The sequence below is a fragment of the Muntiacus reevesi genome, chromosome 7, assembly GCF_963930625.1.
Source record: "Muntiacus reevesi chromosome 7, mMunRee1.1, whole genome shotgun sequence".
In the NCBI taxonomy this organism is placed as follows: Eukaryota; Metazoa; Chordata; class Mammalia; order Artiodactyla; family Cervidae; genus Muntiacus; species Muntiacus reevesi.
In genome coordinates this window covers 4,774,803-4,799,234 of record NC_089255.1, presented here as the reverse complement: position 1 = coordinate 4,799,234, position 24,432 = coordinate 4,774,803, and the positions used below count along the sequence as shown (strand labels likewise).

The 24,432-nt window shown below is 38.8% G+C and overlaps 1 protein-coding gene and 1 pseudogene across 3 annotated transcripts in view; one reads left to right on the top strand and one right to left on the bottom strand.

The window, feature by feature from the left end:
* TICAM2 (TIR domain containing adaptor molecule 2) overlaps positions 1-24,432 on the top strand; it is a 42,127-nt gene that overhangs the window by 2,258 nt on the left and 15,437 nt on the right. Inside the window, exons 2-3 of one of the 3 annotated variants that reach the window (XM_065940312.1) lie at positions 3,252-3,497; positions 6,814-6,945. In XM_065940312.1, coding sequence (XP_065796384.1) covers positions 3,252-3,497; positions 6,814-6,945 — 378 coding nt within the window. Of the gene's footprint in view, positions 1-3,251; positions 3,498-6,813; positions 6,946-23,050; positions 23,201-24,432 lie in introns of those variants that run through there. The other 2 variants (XM_065940307.1, XM_065940309.1) reach the window with 2 other exon arrangements.
* On the bottom strand, positions 11,541-20,426 carry LOC136171559 (large ribosomal subunit protein eL33 pseudogene; annotated as a pseudogene).

Here is a 24,432-nt window from a genome sequence, read left to right as displayed (position 1 = left end):
CATCTGTTGTGTGGCAGACAGTATACCAAGCATTTCAGGTGTAGTGTTTAATTCCCTGGACAACCCGATATGAGATGGATAAAGCTTTTTTTATTACTCGTTTACTAGTGATACCCAAGGTCCCAAACTGTAGCAATAGCAAAATTAGTATGCAGTTCTAGGTTAAGTTCTTTACTGTTGTACTACCTCTGAAAAATAAAGGAGGCTGACCTTGACCTCAGGGACCTGACAGGCACATAGTCATGTAACCTTAAGTGCAGTAATCAAAGTACATCCCAAGTACTGTGCTGGCTGAAGATGGAGAATCATCAGGGGAAATTTAATGGAGGGTCTGCTGTGTGAGCTGAGTCTGGAGGGATAAATAATAGTTACCCTACAAGCTGGCAGAGGGGAAAAGGACTTCCTCAGCAGATATGTTTGTGAGACTTAGTTCCAACAAGCCTGAAAATTAGCCTGAGTCGGCACTGAAATATACTGAGTAGTAGTGTTGCTTTGTAATTGTGGATCTGAGGACTTTAGGGGCGATTTATACCAGTTTGTTCATTGTTCATTTATACCAGGGTTGTTCATTGGTAACAGTGAGACTGATGATTCTTACATGCTCAGTGTGAGTCCCCCGAGAGTCTGCTACTGAGAATGGTTACATGGCAGAAATATGCTTATGTGAACAGCAAAATATAAAAAACCCTGTCAAGACTCTTGTTTTGGGCTCACTAGTTCCAAAGTGTTCCGTGTACACCTGGGTGGTTCCTGACCCCAGAGGGTTTACTCTGGCCTCGTTCCTCACAGTGAGGACAGGGGATCCCGGACCTGACCTTTTGTGTCCTCTTGCCGTGAGACAGCTTTTGGCTATGATGTTTGATACTGTAATCTCTTCTTCTAATCAATTGTAGATTTGTAAACATAATCATTTTGGGTCCTGTGCTTCTTTAGCAAACAGACCCTATGTAACTTGTCACTGTTAGTGCAGAGACTTGCTCAGAGAATTCTGGCATTCTGGTGTTTTTGGAACGCAGTGAGAAAGGGTATAAAAGGTGCTGAGACTTCCTTGAGGAAGTGCTGGGGAGCAGTATGCTGTCGATGACAGGTTTGGGTTTTTCTGTAGGCCACAGGAACTATCAAAAGGTTTAAGACATGTGGGGAGGGAGGTGTTACTCTCTTCTGGTGGAGATGCTGCCAAATGTGCTTCAGTGCACAGGGCAGTGCAGCCCCTACAGCAAAGACTGTTCACCCCAAATAATCCAACCGAGGTTAAGAAACCCTGGATTGGACAGAAGAGGGACTGGGTTCTGGGAAGACCTTTTAGGAAGTTGTGGCAGTAGTCCTGTCGGGACTGTGGATCAGGAACAGAAGAGATGCAGTGAATTTGAGAGAAGCAGTAATGTCGACATTCTGTGACTAAACTGGGCAGGTGGGGACACATCATTCAAAGTGATCTCGTTTCTTTCTTACATGATCAGACGGATTGTTAGCCCCTGGTGGCTCAGTGATAAAGAATCCGCTTGCCAGTGCAGGAGATGCAAGTGACATGGGTTCGATCCCTGGGTCGGGAAAATCCCCTGGATAAGGAAATGGCAACCCACTCCAGTATTCTTGCCTGGGAAATCCCGTGGACAGAGGAGCCTGGTGGGCTATAGTCCCTGAGGTTGCAAAAAGTTGGACACGACTTAACTACTAAACAACAACAGTCTTTATCTGAAGTAAGATTATTTGTTTTAAAGTTTGGTAGAAGAAAAGTGGCAGAATGATCAGTTTTGGTTCTGTTTTTTGTTTGGATGTATGTTTTGATTATTTAAAGTACTATGGTGTTAAGTGTGAATAATTGGGTCTGTAAAATGCAGTCAGTATTTCACCTATAGGAAAGGTTGTTCACTTTTGGTGAAAAGGGGGATACCCAATTGATAAGACATCATTTTTGTGTCAGATGTTATATCTTTATGTTAATATTTGCCTGTTTTACAGTTTCCTAAATGCCCAGTTACATTTCATTTAATTATCTAAATGATCTTGTAGTTTAGTTATTCATATCTCTTTAGTGACAAAGGTCATGTAAGTAACCAGTCTTCTTTGAAGTCCAGAGTTTGATCTCTCGTTCTACAAATCTAGAAAGTCAATACTATGCTAGACCAGAAGGGTCAAGCTTGAAAGCATCAACCCGTCCAGTGGTGGTGGGAAGCCCCCCTCCCGGGGTCTGCTCCTCGGGGGACACAGGCACCCTGGGACTCTTCTCCGGTCCCCCCTCCCTCCTAGTGTTTGTCCTCTTTACTCCTTCGCTTTTTTCTCTCTTACACTTGCCCAGGTACCTCTTCCTCTTTTCATTTGTGTAATTCAGATGACTCAGATACGCTTATGCTGAATAAGCATAACCCCTTGAAAATAGTTCCAGAGTCCTCTTCAGAAGCATTTCACCTACCTCTGCTTTCCTGTTAAATACAGTCTTTGCAGATGAACAAAAGATTTATCTGTTTTTGCATTGTTCTGTTTGGTTTTCCTTTAATCACACATGTTTAAGCAAAGTAGTTTAATCATTTATGCTTCTCTTGGAAACAAGTTTATAATAATGATATACTCTTAGAACAACCCACAAGTCAATTCTCTTCAAACTGTAATTCAAAACAAAGTATGCATCAAATTCCATATAACTGACCTATAAAAGAACTTAAGAAACACAGCCTGTTTGTAATTTGGCAGTAAAATGAGTTTCAATTCTATACATATAATAGCATGGGGTGTCAGGCTAAAGACTGACCTACTTTACGGCTTCACTGAACGGTCTGTGAGTGCCTGGATCATGCTAATGGGAAACAAGGTAAGGAAATTTGGGGAAGGAAAATACTACGTGGCAGTTAGCTTAGGGTCAAGAGTATAAGTTTGGCATTCAGCCTCTTATTAGGTGAGTAATCTTGGGTAGATGATTTATTTTAACTCAGGTTCTTCATTTGTAAAATGAAGGGGAAATACCCTCTTGTAGGGTGGTGGGGAGAAATAAGTGATGTAACTGGAACCATCTTCTGGCGTGTTGGTTCATTCCCTCTCCTGTCATGAGGAAGTGTGTTCAGTTTCAGTAAAGTTTCAGTTGAACTGAAATCTGCCTCCCAGGACCCATCCACTGGTAGAAATCAAGAAACATAAATTGGCTGTGATTGTTTTAAAAACCTTACAGCCGGCCGTTTTAACAGGAAACCTAACTGATTTCTCAGGCTTGTTACCTGCAGTGATCCCTTCATTTTGTTTGTTTTCCTCTTCCGTAGGTTATTACTGGTGGTCACTACGATGTAGACTGTCGACTAGAAGATCCTGACGGTAACGTGTTGTACAAGGAGATGAAGAAGCAGTATGATAGTTACACCTTCACAGCCTCCAAAAACGGGACATACAAATTTTGCTTTAGCAATGAATTTTCTACTTTCACACATAAAACTGTATATTTTGATTTTCAAGTTGGAGAAGACCCACCTTTGTTTCCTAGTGAGAACCGAGTCAGTGCTCTTACCCAGGTAATAAAAAGTCATATGTTTAAATGGGGGAAAGGGCATAATATAATACGCATTAACTCATTGATGAAACACCAAATTTTGTGACACAATCTTTAAGACCTATCTTAACTCTTACAGTATATTAGGCATTTCACAGAGAACTTCAGACTCTTTTAGTGAAGACCAGTTTTAAAGTATTTTATGAAAGGAAAATAGACATTAAAATAGGAGGATCACTTTGGTAGAAACGTCATTGATAAAGGAAGTTTAAAAGCCTAAACAGTGCTCCAACATTCTGAAGCATTTTCTGTAATTTATGGAGGAATGTTGCTACTGTAACTTAGCAGGTTGATATAAGTGGAAGCAAAGTGATGCCATAATTAATATATACCTATGTATATATTTGCATACACACACTTTTGTACAAGTATTTAGTGTTACGCAGACTGCTGTTAAAATAACTTGTGCTGTAACTGAAGGTTAAATAGTAAAGATTACTAGTAAGTCATCTAACAAAAACCTAAAATAGTTAAGGTAGCTAAATTGGATTTTATTTTGAAGAAGAGCTTAATGAGAGAAAGATAGCAAGAGAAATTTAGAGTCAGTGAACAAATACTGCTCAGGTGATGAGAAGGGCTATTTTATTTCTAGTTCAGATACCGTAGGAGCTTAAAGTATGCCTAAAAGATACCCAGTTTGGTTTCCAAAAGAATTATTTACCACTTTCTTATTAAAACCTTGAATTGGATTTCCTTGTTTCCAGGTTCCAAAGATCACATAGTGATTGAGGCACTTTTTAAGAGTGTGTCAGAACCTTAATTCATAAACCTATTATAAACATTAATAAGATGTGTTCAGATGTCTTTATTTTTAGTAATGTTCTTTTTATTTTAGCATCATGTGTGAACAGCACTTTGTACAAAGGTTTTTTTGGGGACCATTGTTTATAACTCAACCTTGAGCAGCTTTAATTTATGTAATATGATAGCTTGCTTTAAAAACCTAAGTAGATAAATGCTTTTAGGATCACTTAACCTCCTTTATTTGTATCATATTTTTAAGCTTTTCTTATTTACATTTTTCCACTTTTAAAAAGTTTCCTGTAAAGCAGCTGTTCATGCAATAGAGTTTAAAAAAATTACCAGCTGAGAAATGGCCAAATAAATGGTGAGTGAGTGAGTGAGTGAAGTTGCTAGTGTTTTGCTAAATCACCATTTTTTCACCATTAATAAATAGAATGACTACAGTGTAAAGTAGATGGTGTTCGTATATAAAGACTGGTGGGGAATTTTATAACAGATAGATCTGATATCCCCTAAATCTAATCATCATTCACAAATGCAGAGATAGTAGATATTAGCATGTCTTCTGATAAAATGCAGTAAGTCCATTACATTGCCTGTGTGGTATTCCCATTCAGAATATTACAGCTGAATCCCATGAAGTCTGTGGCTCCAACCATAATTTATAAGAAATATAGAGGATAGAGGAACACCAGGGGAATAATCAACAAAATCCAGAAAGTGGAAAATGCTAATGGAGAGAGGACCCCGTTTTTTCAACAAGCAGATGGGAAGGGGACAAAAAAACAGGAAGAAAACCTAAAGATTAAAGAAGACTTGAAAGACATATCAGCTAAATGATTATATTGACCTTGTTTGCCTTCTGATTGGGAAACAGCTTTTGTTGAGGTGTTTGGGGAAATCTGAACACTGTCTTTTTTCCTTCGGGTCATGCCATATGACTTGCGGAATCTTAGTTCCCTCCTCGGATCAAACCCAGGCCAAGACAGTGAAAGCTCTGAGTTCTAACCACTAGATGGTCAGGCAATTTCCACTGGCTTTATATCTGATAACTTTTAAGGAGTTATTTTTACTCTGTTACAGTGCCACTGGGATTATATTTTTTAAATTACCTTTCAGAAATAAATATGAAATGTAGAAGTATAGCTGAAATGGTAAAATATATGAGATATACTTTAAAATAATTGGAATGGGGAGGAAGATAGGTGAAATAAGATTAGCCGTGTTTAATTATTGACATGGGGTTCATCATACTAGTCTCTATACTTTTGAAGACATGAGAACATTTCCACTTTGAAGGTAGAATGAAAAAGAAAACTAACACTACCTCAAAAATTGTATGAATCCATGTAAGTAGTTCTTTAATTTCTGTGATTTTCTCTAGTTCAGTAATTCTTAACCTGTACCCTTTTGTCATGCTTCAAGAATTCCTTGAATGCTCTGAACTTGTGTCAAATCCTTGTTTTTATACATACTTTTCAGAGGAAGAATTCTTAGACTGTTCGTCGTTTTGAGAGAACGTAGAAAGCAAAGAAATGCTAGAAGCACCTGTCTACCTCTTACTAAAACTTAGGAATCATTCTTTTTAGTACATGGTGATCTTCCATTCCTAGGAACCAAAACAAAACAAAAAACAAAAAAGTTTGAGTATTCTAATCAGTAAATTCAATTTGTAGACCTCCTAATCTCTCATGCTTTTTAAAGAAACTTTATCTGAAATATTTTTATAACTATTCCTTTTCTACTTATTTTGGTAGAATTTTATTAAGTGCTTAAATTATTTTCTAATGTCTATTATACTACCAGGATTAAATTTTCAGCAGTAGAAAAATATTAAACTGGTTGTTTGTATACAACAACCAGAAAAATTAGACTCTTAACCCTTCTCAAGCAAATAGTGTAATGTAGAAAAAGGTAAGATGTCATCAGATGAAGGCCCACTGACTCACAGTGAAAATAAGACTTACGTCCCATTGAGAACGTATATATTGGTTTTGTTGACTGGAATGAGGGAGAAACTTACTTAGCAAAGTGGTAAATGTTGGGGGGGGGGGAGTTCCCACTTTGAAGTTTCAGCTGTTTTTAAGATACTTGAAATAACTTTGACTGACAGTCTATTTTTATGCCAGGTTTTGCTTACTTTTGTATATATACGGACTTTGATTCATATGCATATTATTGGTCAAATTTGCTGACCTGCCATTCTCTTCCTCCTGATTCTTCCTCTTGAAGAAACCTGGCCTTAACACTCTGTCGCCACCAGCCCTCACTGTCTCGTGGGTCCTCTGCCGCCGTACAGATGCCGCAGCTGCCACACTCCAGTTTGGGGCAGCCAGCTGCCAGGCATCCTGGTGGGAGCGAGGGAAGGGGTTGCTCTGCCAGGACCACTGACATGAATGAGTGAATGAGGGCCAGTTCAGTGGGATGTTGTTAGTCACGTGAGGACTTGCGATCAGATTGAAGGAAACGATGGATATGCTAGATGGACTGTACAGAAAGTATGAAACCTACTAACTGAAACTCTTTCTCTTTAGATGGAATCTGCCTGTGTTTCAATCCATGAAGCTCTGAAATCTGTCATTGACTATCAGACTCACTTCCGCTTGAGAGAAGCTCAAGGCCGAAGCAGAGCCGAGGATCTAAACACGAGAGTGGCCTACTGGTCAGTAGGAGAAGCCCTCATTCTGCTGGTGGTTAGCATAGGGCAGGTGTTCCTTCTGAAAAGCTTTTTCTCCGATAAAAGAACCACAACAACTCGTGTTGGATCGTAATTTGAGAATTGATGCACCATTGCCGCTGTAATATTGCTGTCCTCTAATTAATTTTAGGTACCGAAGAACTTAATATGGCAACATTTTTAGAACCTTACTCATACACTTGTTGTGGGGGGGATGTACAATGCATATCCCCAAGCTGTGGAAAGGACACCTTTTTTTATTTGTAAAGGTAGAAAAACTTTGGGACTTATTTTGGGCTATTCATAAATATTCAACACAATGATCTATACTTTTCTGGGTTGTTTCTATCTACTCTTGGCACACTAAACTTTGGTAATTTTGATTCCTCTTATCCTTTTAAAAGTACTTTTCTTGTAAGCAGTGGATATTTTAAACAAAGCCTTCAATTTAATGCCGACGTGTTGTAGAGGAGGAAAATTACCTTTTAGTTGTTTATAGTAAATAAAGTTTTGTTTTTAAGAAAACCATATGTGATTAACTGTAGCCCAAACCCTATTCTGCATTGTTTAATTTTATGAGGAAAAAAATCTACCATAGAAATGTTAGTTAATATTGATATAATTTTAAATTGACACATCATGGTTTAATTTATTTCTCAGTAGCTTGAAAAATGTCATTTTGTTGTTTGGGTTTATTCTACGATCTATGACCAGATATGTTAATTTTTTTCATAAAGACGTTTTTACCACACAGGAACTAGTATGTTTCAGTAACAGCGTTTACAGAGACCTTAAAAATCAGACTGTTGTTAACAGGTAGAATAATTACAGAATAATTTAAGACACTACAATGGGGAGCAAATGACATGAGAAAACTTTTAGTGAGTTGTCAGCACACATTACATTTTCAGTGCTTTTACAAAGAAAAAAGGTGATCTGTTTCATTAAACATTGAATTGGCTAATTCTTGCTCTAATGTGGCTTTAATGTCGGGAGTCACTCCTAGCTTTAATTGACAGTTGTTAATATAAAAGTGTAACAGTGCCATACATTTTATTCTAGTGGGTGTGATGCACTGAGAAGTTAGGTTCTTTGGTTTTTTCTTTTTCTTCTTTGTTTTTTGGGGTTTTTTTTGTTTGTTTTTTGCCTTGCACATGTAATTTGTACAATCTCTGATTTAGCAGTCCTAAGATGATTTAAACATTTAGAATGCTGTGTGTGTGTTTCTTGTTTGATAATCTTCATTGACTGTACTGCATTTAATGAGTATTAAATAGTGCATTTTCTGTACACTATAGGATTTAGTCTGTGTTTGTATTTTATAACTTGCATAGATTGAGCTGACTGAAATAAGATTTTGTTCCAGGTATTCTAGGATAGAATACAAGATGATGCAAAATTGTGTTTAAAGCTCTTATGCTGTTTAAAAAAAAAATTACGACTGCTTATTGCCATGTTTTCCCCCCCTACCTGAAAGTGATGAGTGCTGAACATGATGCATATTTTTAGGACTTTGGTATGTGGTACTACAGAATACAGATCGGACCGCAATTTAAATCACTTAACTGCCACCAACTAAAAGTTAGCTCTTAATTCTAAGTTGTCTTAAAATGCACATACACTTCTGCATGTAAGAGCAAGATGAATTCAGGTTGTCCTGCTTGCTAATTTAAAGTGCGACAGTGTAGCAAAAGATGAACATACTTTCAACTCTTTAATTCTAAAATGTTTGAAGACCAAATAGCTACTCTTTCAACAATATTTATCAATGGATTAAGAACTGAAGTTTAAGATTTTACAGACTGTTGGGGTTCTTGTCCTGCAGCTTTTTAAGTGTCCCTCTGTGTTTAGATTTGCAGATTTTAAACAGTCCTGTTACAGTGATAAACCTGAGAGTATGTTGAATGTCCTTTTCTGGTTACCTGCCTGCTCTGTTGTGTTCCGATAGTTAACACCATAATTAAGCAGAGATGGGTATCATCAGAGTGCCAGGTTTGGCATAGATAATAGTTATTTAATCTGTACCTATCTAAACTTCATGATATTTAAAGACTATTACCACAAATAACTTGTGATAAAACTATTAAAGTATGTTAAAAAGTTTTAAATCACCACTGTTACCTGTTGTAGAAAATAGTACTGACTTAGTCTAGTCTGTAACTGGTTAAAGTTTGATGGCTTGTCTATATTCAATTAGGTATGTATATAAAAATTAGAAAATACATATCTACCTGGATATGAATATTAAGTAGAACTTTTCCTTCTCCTATATAATTTGTAGCTCATCTTTTTTCTTTAATCCTTTCATAACTTGTTGCTGCAGTTTGAATTTCTCAAATGTTTATATTTGGACATGTGGCTCAGAATACTTAATTTAAACATCATTAGCTGTATATATTTTTAAAGTAGAATAAATAATGGAAAGGGACATGATATGCAAGTTTATACTAAAATTCCAACTGTGTGATGATAACATTTAAAGATATTACTTTGTTAATAATCTAAACATTCTTTTTATTAAAGAAGCAGATGGTCTGGGGTTCACAGCTTTCATCCTGGCTTGATGATAATCAACTTTGAAAACACAGTGGACTGAAAAGCAATTAAAATTGCTTTAAATTCTTTTAAAGATTTTCTTTAAATCTCTACTCTCCAGTTTTGCTTCAGTTTGTAAATGTGTAACATTTATGGTTAAATAGGACAAAGCAGACCCTATTGACTTTTCAAAAATTAAACAAATTGATAAATAAATTATTTAGAGGGCGTTTTCATTTACTTTTGAAAAGAAAAAGAAATTTGTCTAAATGACACATGTTGGTTCTGCAGGATTGTACCAATCAATTCTTGTAGAATAAAAAAACAACTTTCAACAAACTGACTCCACTTATTTCTGTCAAGATTTAAGTCTTTTTAAAGCTCCTTATCAACTTAGACCTTGGAGTGCAGTTTTGTAGCAAGAGAGTGATAATTTATTTCATATTTCATTGGAACATTTTAGGGACTGACCAACAAAGTAAGTTAAAGAAGAGGAATACAACCTCTAATCACCTTACTTTTTAACCTTTTTGGTTTTCTTACTGAAAGTTGGGGGGAAAGGAAGTTTAGCCTTCAATTCCCTAAAAAGCTTCTTAGTTTTTAGGTAAGGTAACATTTGATTGTATAATATAAAGTTTTCTCAATGTTGTTCCCCCTTTATAATGTCTTGGGGGACACTCTGGCTCCTAGGCCCAAGTCTACAAAAGTAGCAGATAAATAACAGTAATACAGGTTAACATCAGTCTTTTACTTGTGTTGACCCATTGCATCTTTGCAATAATCCTCTGAAGTAAGGATATTATTCCCATTTTACAGATGAGGAAATGGAGGTTAAGAAACCTGACCGTATATCAGTAATTAGCAAAATATGAATATGAGCCATGGCACTGTGGTCCCAGACCCCTCTTTCTCAACCACTATGGGGTAGTACCTACAAATACCAATAAAGAGGGATCTCTGAAGGCTTAGCAGTATACCTCAGTAGTGGTTCAATGCTTTGGTTTTGGAGTTATAGCCAAGATCAGATCATGTTGGGTGATCTCACGCAAATGATCTTGTTAACTCCGTATATTTCTGTTTCTTCATTTGTTAGTAAGCTTATTTGTACTACAATGAGAATATAATGAGATGTTTATTATAAAGCACTTAGGCTCCATTCCTATCATATACACGTGCTTAATAAATAACAGCTATGTTTTTGTCATTGGTTCAATTTAATCTATTGATCTTTCTTTAGTTCTTAAAGTTCTTACTGTAACCTAAGCTCATATGGCTCTTAAATAATATGTAACAAATACAGAATTCCATTGTGTACATAATAATCTGCTAGGAGTTTCAAAAATGAGTAAGATAATCTGACCTCCAGGAACATAACAGTTCGGGGAGATGAGATAGCTATGTAAGGAGCTAATGTTAAGTAAGTCATGAAGCAGAAAGAACTTGAGGTTTCTAAGATACCTAGAGGGTGCTAAAGGAGCAAGAAAATACACAGATCAAAAGACTTACTCCCCATGGCATTTTGCTTTGTCCTCTTCCAGAGTGGGGAGGGAGCATGGTTGTCTAGCTGGGCCAGCAGGTGAGTGAAATAATCTCTAAATCAGGGATGTCTATTTATTGGTACAGATCAAAAAATATCTTGTTACTAGTAAAGGTGATCTCCTGAAAAACTTCTCCATCTCGGTTGTTTCCAAATTCTAGAGGAAAATACAGGGATGCTATCGCTAAACCACAATATATGCTATTTTTCAGTCTACATTTCTCCATTTTATCCATTTTATTTACGCTCCTTGCTGAAATCTAGAAATAACACAGGGTTTGGCATGGTGTGATTTTAGTGCTGTGATTCCTAGTGACTACTACTGCCTTGTGGCTCAGCTGGTAAAGAATCCGCCTGCAATGCGGGAGACCTGGGTTCGATCTCTGGGTTGGGAAGATCCCCTGGAGAAGGGAAAGGCTACCCACTCCAGTGTTCTGGCCTGGAGAATCCCATGGTGTGTCAAGTCCATGGGATCGCAAAGAGTTGGACACGACTGAGCAACTTTCAGTCACTCACTCACTACTACCTTAAAAAGAGAAGGGAACACAGGAATTTCAGAAATTGTGGTTCACAGAGTAAAACTGACCAGTAGTCCACCATTTACTTTGATGTGTTTCAGTCTATAGATTAATGTATATATTTTTAAAGAATTGGTATTATCTATAACAAATTTTTAAAACTTAAGAAGTATAAACAGGGTATTAAACATGTACAGCTTAGAGAGAAATAAAAGTATAAAGCACATACTCAATAACCCATGCTCAGATTAAGAAATGTAGTATTGCCAGCACCATAAAAGGCTCTGTGTATCCTTTCTTGACTACATCACTGAATTTCCTCATTAGAGATAACCAGTGTTTCGCTTGTAATGAAAAATTTTTTTCTTTTTACTAGTTACGTATGCTAGTTCTCACACTTTAAAAAAATTTTCCAGGTAATCACAAACTCAGAGTTTTCTACTAGTAAATTCAAAATCATGTGTTTGAATATTTTGTTAATATCAAATTGCTGTCAGCCTGCCTAAATGCGTGCTTACTCACGTGCTGCCATCCTCATCAGCCAGTAACAGTTCAGTATGGTCATTGGACACGACTTTGAATAGTACTGATGTCTGCATTGCTGAAAAATGTCTAAAAAATCAGGCAAAAGTAAACATTAATAAATAAAGTGTAATGGAATATTAAATCCTATTTAATAAATTAGATGTTACATATGTTCCTTTCTGACTTTGTTTAGTGAAGTCATCCATGTTAATGCATAGAGCTGTAGTTTTATTACTGTGTAGTAGTCCATCATATAAATATACCAAAGCTATGGTCTTTTCTACTATGATGGCATTTGAATTTTTCCTAGGGTTTTGCTGTTCTAAAGCCACTATGAACATTTTTGTACATTATGTCCTGTTTGCCACATATGTATCATCCCTTGAGAACACCAGGGTCCCTGATAGCTCAGTTGGTAAAGAATGCACCTGCAAATGCAGGAGACCTGGGTTCGATTCCTGGGTTGGGAAGATCCCCTGGAGACGGGAAAGGCTACCCACTCCAGTATTCTGGCCTGGAGATTCCATGGACTATACAGTCCATGGGGTTGCAAAGAGTTGGACACGACTAAGTGACTTTGAGGATACATCCAGGAGTGGAATGTTTGCGTAGAGAGTATGTGTGTCTTCACTAGGTGACATCTAACTTCTTAAAGCAATAGTATCAGTGCTTTCACCAGTAACAATGGAAAGTTCCACATTTGTGCTGTTAGACTTTTAAAACTTTAGAAAGCCTCCTGGGTTTGTAATGTCGTAAAGGCAACACTAAAGAATTTGAGAGGCGCTTCCCTGGTGGTCCAGTGGCTAAGATTCCATGCTCCAAATGCAGGGGGCCTGGGTTCAGTTCCTGGTCAGGAAACTAGATCCCACATGCTGCAACTAAGCCCCGTTGCAGCCAAAGAAAGAATTTGAGAAATAATGATTTGAAGAATAAAATCCACCCATAAGTCTGTTATCCATTTTGATGTTTTTCAGTTATTTTTCTAGATATATGTGTATATTTTTAAAGAAACTGCTGTCAAACCTCACTGTTGAATCATATTTCTATGAGGTTATTTTTTTCCTCAGGTTTGTCTACCACATGGATTTCCTCTTTCGTGAAATCCTTGTTCAAATATTTTACCCATTTAAAAAAATTGAATGTCTTGATTAACGGGATTCCTTTATATATTCAGAAGATTAATCCTTTGGTTATAACTATTTCAAATATCTTCTCACAGTTTGTGTTTATCTTTCTGCTTCTAGTGAAATACATCAGTCTTTTCCCATCTTGTTGGTGTTTTAATGTGTTGTTAAAGAAATACTTCTCTATCCTGAGGTCATGAATATCTTCTGTACTATGTTCTAAAATATGATAGTTTTGTCTTCTACTTGAATTGAGTTTTGTGTTTGGGATGAGGTAGGTGTACAGGTTTGCTCCCCCACCCCTTAAAAACTCATCTGTTGATTTGCCATGCCAAATCTTTCATCTGTTAAGTGCCCATATTTATCTGAGTCTATTTCTGGGCTCTGTTTTATTCCATTAACATTTTGTTCATACACCAGTAACATCCTATCTTAATTACTAAAGCTTTAACAGTTCTTGATATTGGTAAAACAAATGTTTCTACCTTGTTCTTCAAGATATTGGCTGTAATCTGTTCTTTACACTTTTAAACAAAGCTCAGAGTTACACAAATTTCAAAATAAATCTCAAAACAAAATAAATCTGTTAGAATTTTGATTAAAAATTGTATTTAGTGTATGAACAGTTTCCTTTTTTTAATAGTGCATTTTCCATTGTATGAACCTATTTGCATTGTTACGGTCTTTAGACCTTTTGATAAAGATTTGTAATCTTCTTCATAGATGAGTTCGTATACTTCTGTTAAATTAATCTTGTTTTCTTTATTTTTTTTCATGCTATTATAATCCTTAAATTGCTTATTTTTCATTTGTTGGCTGATACAAATACAGTATTGTGGAAATACAACTTTTAGATTGATTCTTCTATTCAGCACTTGGCTAAATTCTTTTGTCAATTCTCGTAATTTGTATATTCTTTTGGACTTTTTTGTATATAGTTGTATCATCTGCAAGTCAGGACAGATTTGTCTTCCTGTTTCTCACAGCTTTCTTTTCTTTGTTTTCCTTGTCTAATTACATTTGCAGAGACCTCCACTACAATGCTGAATAGAAATCATTTCAGACATTCTTGTTTTTTTTCTGTTCTCTAGGAATGCTTTCCAAGGTATCCATGGACGGTTTATGGTATTTTTACTAAATTGAGAAATTTCCCTTCTATTCTTAGTTTGCAAAGAATTTTTTATGATCTAAATGCTGTTGAATTTTATCAAAAACTTTTTTCTGAATTTATTGACGAAAATGATTGTTTGCCACCTTTATTCTCGTTATTCTTTTTATGTGGTCAGAGAATTGCTTTCCTATTATTAAACCAACCTTCTTCTGAAGTAAAACAAGTCTAGTCATGATGTGATGTTAGTTTTTGATAACTGGATTTGGTTTGTTTATCAAGAGTACATATCCATATATGATGTTAGAGTGGCTTTTTTCCCCTAGTTTCTGGAGGAGCTTCTGTAAGATTTACATTACTCTTCCTTAAATGTTTTATTACAAATCTAAGGTGAAGTGTGTTTGGTTGGAGTCTGGTGTGGTTTTTGTGGGATGCTGATTTCACTTTTTTTAATTAGTAAGACTTTCTATTAGTATGTAACACCGATAAATGGAATATTCCTGCAGGTCTGTCCATTTCATATACATTTTTAAATTTATTAGCACAGTATTATTTCTTCCTTTTTAAATTTTATCCCAGATCTATACTGATGTCCTGCTTTTCATTCCTAATACTACTATATGTAGTATACAAGTTTATACCACTGTGTATTACATAAGATATTTGTATCTTCTTTCTTTTTTACTTGACCAGTCTTACCAGAGGCTTATCACTTTTATTGTTTTTTATTAATCCAAAAAGCCAGTATTTTTTTCCCTTTTTATTGGAATATGATTGACATACAGCACTGTATAAATTTAAGGTGTACAGCAGAATGATTTGACTTATATACATTGTGAAATGATTACCACAGTAATTTCAGTGAACATCCATCATCTCATATAGATACATAATAAAAATTTTTTAAAAACTTTTGTGATGAGAGTTCTTATGAGTTCTTAACAATTCTCTTAGCAACTTTCATGTATAATATACAGCAATGTTACTTATATTGATCATATACTTTACATCCTTAGTGCTTATTTATCTTATAACTGGTAGTTGATGCCTTTTGCCCACCTTCATTCAGTTCCCCCTCGCCCCCGAGAACATCTCTACCTCTGATAACCACAAATCTGATCTCATTTTCTATGAGGTTGTTTGGTTGTTGTCCTATAGCACTATGCCCAGTTCTGGCATACAACATAGTGATTCAGTATTTCTGTACATTGTAAAATGGTCATTATGATGAGTCTAGCTTCCTCTGTCACCATACAAACATGTTCTGTTGTTATTGAGTGTATTCCCCACACTGTACACTTCATCCCAGTAACTTATTTATTTTGTATGGAAATTTGTACCCCATAATTTCTCTCACCTGTTTCATTCATCCCTCTGTTCCCTTCCCTCTGACAACCACCTGTTTATTACCTGTATCTATGCCTATTTCTGGTTTTTTTTGTTGTTCGTGTTTGGATTCCACATATAAGTGAAATACGGTATTTGCCTTTCTCTGTTTGACTGACTTCTTTATCCTGTCTACCAGTTGTCGCAAATGGCAAGATTTCATTCCTTCTTATGGCTGAGTAATACTCCATTTTATATATATGAGAGCCACTATTTCCATTGTTTTCCTTGGTATATATTTAATGTCTGTTTCATTGATTTCAGCTTTTTATGATTTTCTTTTTTTCTAGGTTGAGTTCAGGAAATATTAATAGTAAAGCCCTCTTTTGCCATGGGGTGGCTACCAATCTAGAGAAATAAGTTGAGAAGCTGAGTTGTATTTTCATCAACAAGAGTTGAAAAGACAAAGGTTGGGTTTGGTATCCACCAAAAGTGGTGAGGTGCCTGTTGCTCTAGACTGGAGCCCAAGGGTGCTGCCCTAGAGTGAGGGTACAAACTTCCTGAATTTGACAAGGTAAATTCTGTCTTATGTCGTAAGGTATATATTGTTTTTCCTCATGTTTCATCTTAAGTGGAAACATTGTCCAAATGACCTGTTTTTTTATTTCCAACTTGTAGAAGTTCAAGGTTACAACTTAGTTATGAAAAAGATACACAGTCTCTGTGCTTTCATTCTCTATTTTACATCACCATTGGGTGACTCAAGGAATTCCAGATGATAACATCCTTTGACCAGTGACTCATTTATTCATTAAGCAGATATTTATTTAGTGCCAAGTATGCTCGCTCTAGCCTTTTTTCTAGTAATAGGGATTCAGTGATAAATAAGAACCTAGTGTTTTGTTTTAAAAAAAAAACAAAGTTTTTACATGAGAGTTTTTATAAATCAGTTTTTAGATGAGATTTTTTTTTTTTAAAGGTGAACCCCTTAAAATTATTTGCAAGGTTTAACATATCTTTAGTCTTCTGAAGAGAGTTTATAGTGTTTATCACATTCTTGGAGTTCATGATTCACAAAGTTTTATTAAAGAATCACTGCTCTATAAGAGTCATTTTAGCTCTTTTATATTAGTGCAAAGGTTTAAACTCCAAGCCTACTTTGTTACTTATCTGCATGATGGGAATTGCAGAGCTGGATGTTGACTGACTTTAAATAAAGCTTTCTGTTAATTAATCGACGTTTGACTACCTACTGTGTGCTCAGCAGTGTGGATACTGAAGTAAATGCAATAGTTTGTACCTTCAAGGCACATGGACAAAGATCCCAAGCAGAAAACTATCAATCTTACTTAAAAACAATAGTTCTCAAATATTGGTGGTATAAGAATCACCTAGTCAGCTTGTAGAAAACACCCTTCTCAGTCTGCCATGACCGTCAGACTGACTCAGTACGCCGAGAGTGAGTCTCAGACACCTGCCCCGAGTGCTGACGCAGGTGTTTGTAAACACGTTTGGAGAAGTAGTAACAGTAAACAAACAAACAAAAAAAGTAAAGATTGAAAGTGCTGCACTCAGTATGCCAGCGAACTTGGAAAACTCAGCAGTGGCCACAGGACTGCAAAAGGTCAGTGTTCATTCCAGTCCCAAAAAAGAGCAATGCCAAAGAATGCTCAAACCAGCACACAATTGCACTCACCTCACATGCTAGCCAAGTAATGCTCAAAATTCTTCAAGCCAGGCTTCAAAAGTATGTGAACTGTGAACTTACATATGTTCAAGCTGGATTTAGAAAAGGCAGAGGAACCAGAGATCAAATTGCCAACATCTGCCAGATCATCAAAAAAGCAAGAGAGTGCCAGAGAAACAGCTGCTTTATTGACTACGCCAAAGCCTTTGACTGTGGATCACAGCAAACTGTGTAAAATTCTTCAAGAGACGGGAATACCAGACCACCTGACGTACTTGAGATATCTGTATGCAGGTCAGGAAGTAACAGCTAGAACTGAACATGGAACAGGCTGGTTCCAAATAGGAAAAGGAGTACGCCAAGGCTGTATATTGTCACCCTGCTTATTTAACTTATATGCAGAGTACATCATAAGAAACGCTGGGTTGGAGGAAGCACAAGCTGGAATCAAGATTGCCAGGAGAAATATCAATAACTTCAGATATGCAGATGACACCACCCTTATGACAGAAATTGAAGAAGAACTAAAGAGCCTCATGATGAAAGTGAAAGAGGAGAGTGAAAAATTTGGCTTAAAACTCAGCATTCTTCAGAAAACTATGCATCATCTCTTCCCATCACTTCATGGCAAGTAGATGGGGAAACTGTGGAAACAGTGACAGAGTTTATTTTCTTGGGCTCCTTTAATCATTGCAGATGGTGACTGCAGTCATGAAATTAAAAGACACTTGCTCCTGGGAAGAAAAGTTATGACCAACCTAGACAGCATGTTAAAAAGCAGAGACATTACTTTGCCAACAAAGTTCCTAGTCTAGCCAAAGCTATGGTTTTTCCAGTAGTCATGTATGTATGTGAGAGTTGGACTATAAAGGAAGCTGAGCGCCGAAGAAATTGATGCTTTCAAACTGTGGTGTTGAAGCCTCTTGAGAGTCCCTTGGACTGCAAGGAGATCCAGCCAGTCCATCCTAGAGGAGATCAGTCCTGAGTGTTCATTGGAAGGACTGATGCTGAAGCTGAAACTCCAATACATTTGCCACCTGATTCAAAGAGCTGACTCATTGGAAAAGACCCTGATGCTGGGAAAGATTGAGGGCAGGAGGAGAAGGGGATGACAGAGGAGGAGATGGCTGGATGGCATCACCGACTCAATGGACATGAGTTTGAATAAACTCCGGGAGTTGGTGATGGACAGGGAGGCCTCGCATGCTGCAGTCCATGGGGTGCAAAGTCGGACAGGACTGAGCAAGTGAACAGTGAACAGTTTAGTAATACTATATGCCTGCTGCACTGTGTTCTACATTCAGTATAATTTGTGTTCCTCTTAGCACTGCTCTTTCCCACTTCACAGATTAAGAAACTGACACACAGAATGATTAAACTGATTTGCCAAAGGTCACACAGTTAGTGCCAGAACCAGGGTTCAAACGCAGGTATCTGCAGGGGCAGGCGTGTTTCTCCCCGTGTACATGTAACCTCCCAGTCACGCAAAGGTAAGTGATGAGCTGACCTTGACCTTCAGTGGGCTCGCTCATCTCCAGAATCTCCTAGTAGATTTTTGGCTAGTCCACTGGTCTGCTGTACACCTCACTTGAGTCACGACCTCAGGCTAAGAGCTGTGAGCTTTCCCCATTTATGTCCTCCCAAGTTTGCAGTTTTTATGACAGCACACCAGGTGTGGACTTGACTGAGAGCAGTATTTGGGCTCCTGGCTTTCATTGTTGGCCTCACAGTGGTAGCGCTGCCCCAACAAAGCTGAGGTGTGTACAAGGGTTGGGAGATGAGAACCGTTAGTTCCTGGCAAGAATGCCACAGATTCCAACCCAGAATTCAGCAGGATTTTTCAAAGTGATTATTAACTTGTTTGCGTCCAATCAATTTCCAGAGCCCTCGAGTGATAGTTTTTAACTGTTTTGTCCAGCTTATATTTGTTTTGTGGGGAGAGAATCTGATGGAATCTTCGGAATCACTGGATGGAGTCCCTCCTGTCCATTTTGTCAGGTCTGGGATTTGATTTTACCCCACATACAATGCCTGTTACTGTTTGATGGATTCTGGCAGAAAATGCAAAACTGGATCAGAAAAAATGTTTTGTTGCTCATGACACAGCAAGCACCACTATTTTCAGCATATTTGCAGTGATTCCTCTTGCTCAGAAGTCCGCTGGGGGTGGCATGAGGCGCAAGTCGATGTTACATATGCGGTGGGTCTGTGTCACATCTGAGCAACACTGAGCTTAAGGAACCCACCACTCTCAGAGCAAGCAGTAAGCTTGCTTGTTCTCTGTGGAGGGCGACTGTGCCTCATATCTCATGACTGCCCACTGTGAATGCTGCCCTGAGAAATGGCTCAGGTAGATGGTAGCCACGATCTTGCATGTACTCATTAAGACAGAGAGGAACATAAGAGATGAATGGACAACTCTTCTAGTTTATTTCACCTAGTTGATAGGAACAAAGTTGTTAATATCTTTCACATTTTAAATCTCTTAGGACCCGTGGTGATATTTCCTTTTTATTTCTAATACTGTTTTATGTATCTTTTCTTTCTTTCTTTCCTACTTAGTTTTACCAGTGGTTTATTAATTTTATTAATCTTTCTCAAAGAACCACATTTTGCTCTTGTTGGTCCTCTGTTATTTTTTCCTGTTTCTTTAATTTCTGGCCTTATTTTTGTTTTTTCTGTCTTTTTATTTGGATTTCATTCCCTGGGTTTTTTTCTTCCCTGTTTTTTTTTTTTAGCCACACTTTTATTGATTTACTTTTCAATAAGTTTAAATCCTTGAAGAGTACAGCATCCAGCATCACACAGATTCTGTGTCCAATGGCCTTTGTAAGAAGGTTGCTTCAGAATTTGGCACGAGCTATCTCACTGTTTCCATGAGCGTGAGCTATCTTTTCCCAGATTACTCTGGTTTTATTAGGTTTTCCTCCAGGCATCACTGTGTACGTCCTTTGCTTTGTACACATAACCACATCTCTTGCCTAGATAGAATTCAGTTCATTTCGAGCATATACACCTTCAGTTTTCAAGAGAGTTGTGTGTTCCCTCTGGCTCCATAGACCCTGCTTATAGCCAGCAAAGATGGCCTTGGACCACAGCCTACCAGACATATTTGTCATTTTAAAAGTCCTGTTCCCAACAGGCCCCCACAGGGCCCAAGACGGTGGAAAGAGAACGGTTTGCTCCCTGATTGCCTGACATGGTTGTTCAGATAAGTGACTCCCTGTTTTGTTTTCGGACATGCGTGTTTAGGAACAGAAATTCCTATTTAGCTGTATCCCGCAAGTTTTGATATTCAGTATTTTTAGTAATATTCAAATGAAAATATTTGATGATTCACGTTGTGATGTTTTGATCCATGGTATATTTTGAAGTCTGCTTTTTAATTTCCAAACATACAGGAGCTTTTCTTGTTTTTCTTTTTGCTTTTGTTTTCCAGATTAGTAGTTAGTGTAGATACTCATTTTATTTCAGTCTTTTGTTTTGATTTTGCTTTGTGTAGACTTTCTCAGTGGCCAAAAATATGATCTGATTTTTGTTAATGTTCTGTATGTATCTGAAAAGAATATTCTGAAATTGCATCAAGTGCCACAATCTATATATGTCAATGAGGTCAAGTTCATTAATCATGTACAGATCATTTATGCCCTTACTGACTGAGGTGAGTCTGCTGGACATATGTAAGATATCCAGGGAAGTGGTAGAGTAAGTGAAAGAGGACAGCAGATCAACACCCTGAAAACACCAGCAAGGAATGCCAAGGGTTTCAGGGATGTGAAGCCACAGGAAAAACATTCTGTGTGTCAGAGAAGCCATCTCCTTACTGACTTAATTAGCACTCCCCCCCACTTTACTCTGCTTTCTTCCATTCATTCATTCATTCTTTTCAGTGAGTAGATCTGAAATTGTAAAGAGCGCCCCTTGTCTGTGTCCTGCTCTAGACTGCAAAAGCTCCATGAGGACTGGCACAGTGTCTGTCTTGGTCACAATGTATCCCTAGTGCCTAGCACATGGAGGACACTAAATATTCATACTTGTGGCATAAGTGATAGGTGCATTTTCTTAAAATGCATACTGGATAATTTGAGAAGAAAACTTGTAACCAATTTGAAATTTTAGTACAGCATGTGGATATTAAGAACAATGCAAAATTTGGAGCAACTTAAAACCTAAAATGAGACAATTCAAGTCAATTTGTCCTTGACATGAGTCAGTTTAGGTTCATTTATGCGTGTAATGTGGGTGATGAATGGGGAAGTAAATGTTTATCACCTTTGTCATTAATGGTATTTCAGTGAAAAGGTTTGGAAAGCAGTGATTTGAAGGGCTGCCAGAGGAAGAGGAACAGGCAGAAAAAAAAGAATTTTAACAAGTTGGATGAGCATGAAGGCTCCCTGGGTTGTTAGTATCAACGAAATTGAGTATCTGGAGGAGACAGTGGTCAAGCTTGTCAGTTGCCAAAGGGAGACTGCCAGATATAATGAAGGCAACAAAACTACCAGGGTTAGGAACAGGGAGGCCACTATTTACCTGAAAGGTTGAAACAGAGGGTGGAGGAAAAACCAGCTGTCAGTGGATAATGAATTGTGTTGACATAGGCTTAATAGGGCATTTCACCAAGTAAACAGTCTGCCAGTGACACCTTCGATGGCCCATCCTGATGTCAGCTAGTGGGGAGGGGGAGAGAAAATAACCTAGCTCTACCTCTATGTAGTAAGACTCTGAGATCGAGGTGCTCCTCTGTCCATAGGATTCTCCAGGCAAGAATACTGGGGTGGGTTCCCTTCTCCAGGGGACCTTTCTAACCCGTGGATGGAACCTGGGTCTCCTGAATTGCAGGTGGATTCTTTACCAGCTGAGCCGCCAGGGAAGCTCCGGAGATCCAGGTGTGGGCCTTCAATTCCAGTTTACTATTCATTGTCTTCTCTGAGGTTTCCTAATGGAGTGCTCCTCCTTCAGCAGTGGGTAGGGATTGCCTGAAAAGGGCCCGCATACGCAGGGTAGGAGAGGTGGGGTGGTAGTGGCGGTGTATGTGATTTCTGAATTGGGGTCTTTGGGTATGATTAGGATTGGAAGCCTGAGAGATGGTAGGATTACGTATTTGGCTTTTCATCGTCTTAGATTACTTGGTTGCTTTTTTTGTTCTTCCTAAACATTCAGTGGCGTTTCAGCCCATTTCGGCTGCGATACAGAATCTGAGAAAGGGATCTTTCTCAAGGTGGCTTTTGGCCGGGCACGTGTTCGCTTGGGGGGCGGGGACTGGTTACTGATGCGCCACCGTCTAACCAGGGATGTGGCTGATTGCAGCAGTAGTCAGTCGGAGAACCCCAAAGAGAGGAAAAGTCAGGGGACCAACCTGGAGAAACTGGAGAGTCGCTGTACTTCGAAGCGGGTCTTCGTTTGGATGAGACTGGCTGTCTCCTTCCTTTAGAGTCTAGAGGCTTCTGTCGGGAGCCCCGGGGTTTGCTGAAGGCTCAGTGTTTGGGCGCGCTGGGTAGGCGCAGAGGCCGCGCCTGCAGCTCCCACCCCAGCACCCAAGTCTGCAGGGAAGAGACAGTGGAGTCCATTTTCCCTCCTAGCCTCCGAGGAGGGTCTCGCGGGCCTTCAAACAACAGTAACAACGAGGCAGCAGCGCAGGTGAACTCCCCTGGCCTCCACGCGGGCCGGGTGGACCCGCAAGCGGCCAAGCGGCGGCGCGCCTCCGAGGGCGGGACGCGGCGGCGCCCGGACTTCCGCGCGCCGAGCTCGTGCGGGGCCGGGCCGCCCGCCGGCCGTCTCCCCCCGCGCCCACCGGAAGTCGCGTACCGCTCGGCGGGCGAGGAAGACGTCGCCTCGGGGCTGCGGAGCAGCGCGCCTCCCCGGCAAGTAGCCGGCGTCCGCGCGGGTGGGTCGGGGGTCGGGGGCCGGGGACCGGGGGCAGGGCGGGCGGCCACCTCGGGGGCCCGGGGGTGGGGGAGCCGGCCGTCCTTTCGGCTGAGTCGGCTTCCTCTGAGGGGAGGATCCCTCTCGCAACTCTGCCTTTCTTGAAGCTTCATTTTGACTATAAACCTTTTTTTTTTTTTTTTTTTTTTAAGAAATTTCAGAACCCTAAGCAAAGAGCCCAGCGTTTCAGAAGGCTTAAAAGTTCTCTTGGTGAGAGCCTCCGCCAGGCAATCTTGAGTCTGTGCTGAAAGTTTTGGTTTTGGTTTGCTTATTTGGGACCTTGTCCAAAAGCCAATTTGGATGAAAAGAATTAGGGCTGGCAGCAGTGAGCTCGTTTTCAGTATTATGTTTGTTACGACCTATCCAGTTTTTCATGGCAGTAAGCTTTAAAAATCCTTAAAAATATGGCACATTTTAGCATCGTAAGTAATGCGTTGGTTACAGATGGAGTTAAGCAACTCACTGAAATCAAAAAGATGAGCAGATACAGAGTAATGACTACCTCCTCCTGAAGCGAAGTGAATATTCCTCAGTTGTCCAGCTGTGTGTTGGATCTTTTGCACCTCATCTGTAGAGTCATTTGCTCCCTGTGATATTTTTAAATTTACTTATTTAACAAACACATCCTGATAAATCAGTTATCTGCGCGAGTTTTCACTTCCTATAAATCAGTTATTTGCTCCCTCCGCCTCGATACTTTTTCCTTCATTTGACGACCGGATCGCCACCACTTTCTGAATGTCCTTCCGCCTCCCTGGTCACTCTTCATATGTCTCCAGGCTTCTCTTCTCAGCCAGCAAATGTTAGACTACTACCGTATTTGGTTCTTGGCCAGATTCCCTTTTGAACCATAATTTCTCCCAAGGCAGTTTCTACCCCAAGCCATGTTTCATGACTATAAATACCATCTATAAGCTGATGACTTCCAGATTTTTCTTTCGAGCTTCACTTCTCTCCTGAGGTCTAGATTAACATCTAGTATCTAGCTTAACATCTCCACTTGGAAGTCTGATGGGCATTTAAATTTAGTATGTCAAAAAGAATTACTGACAGGCAGCCACCCAGTTCTCTCTCCTGTCCTCTCATTTACCTTCCTGATCACAGAAAATGTTACTGCAATCCAGTGAGGCTGAAAGTTTAGGGATTGTCATTTGACTCTTTTCAGCTCAGACCCCACATCCAAGCATCCAGCAA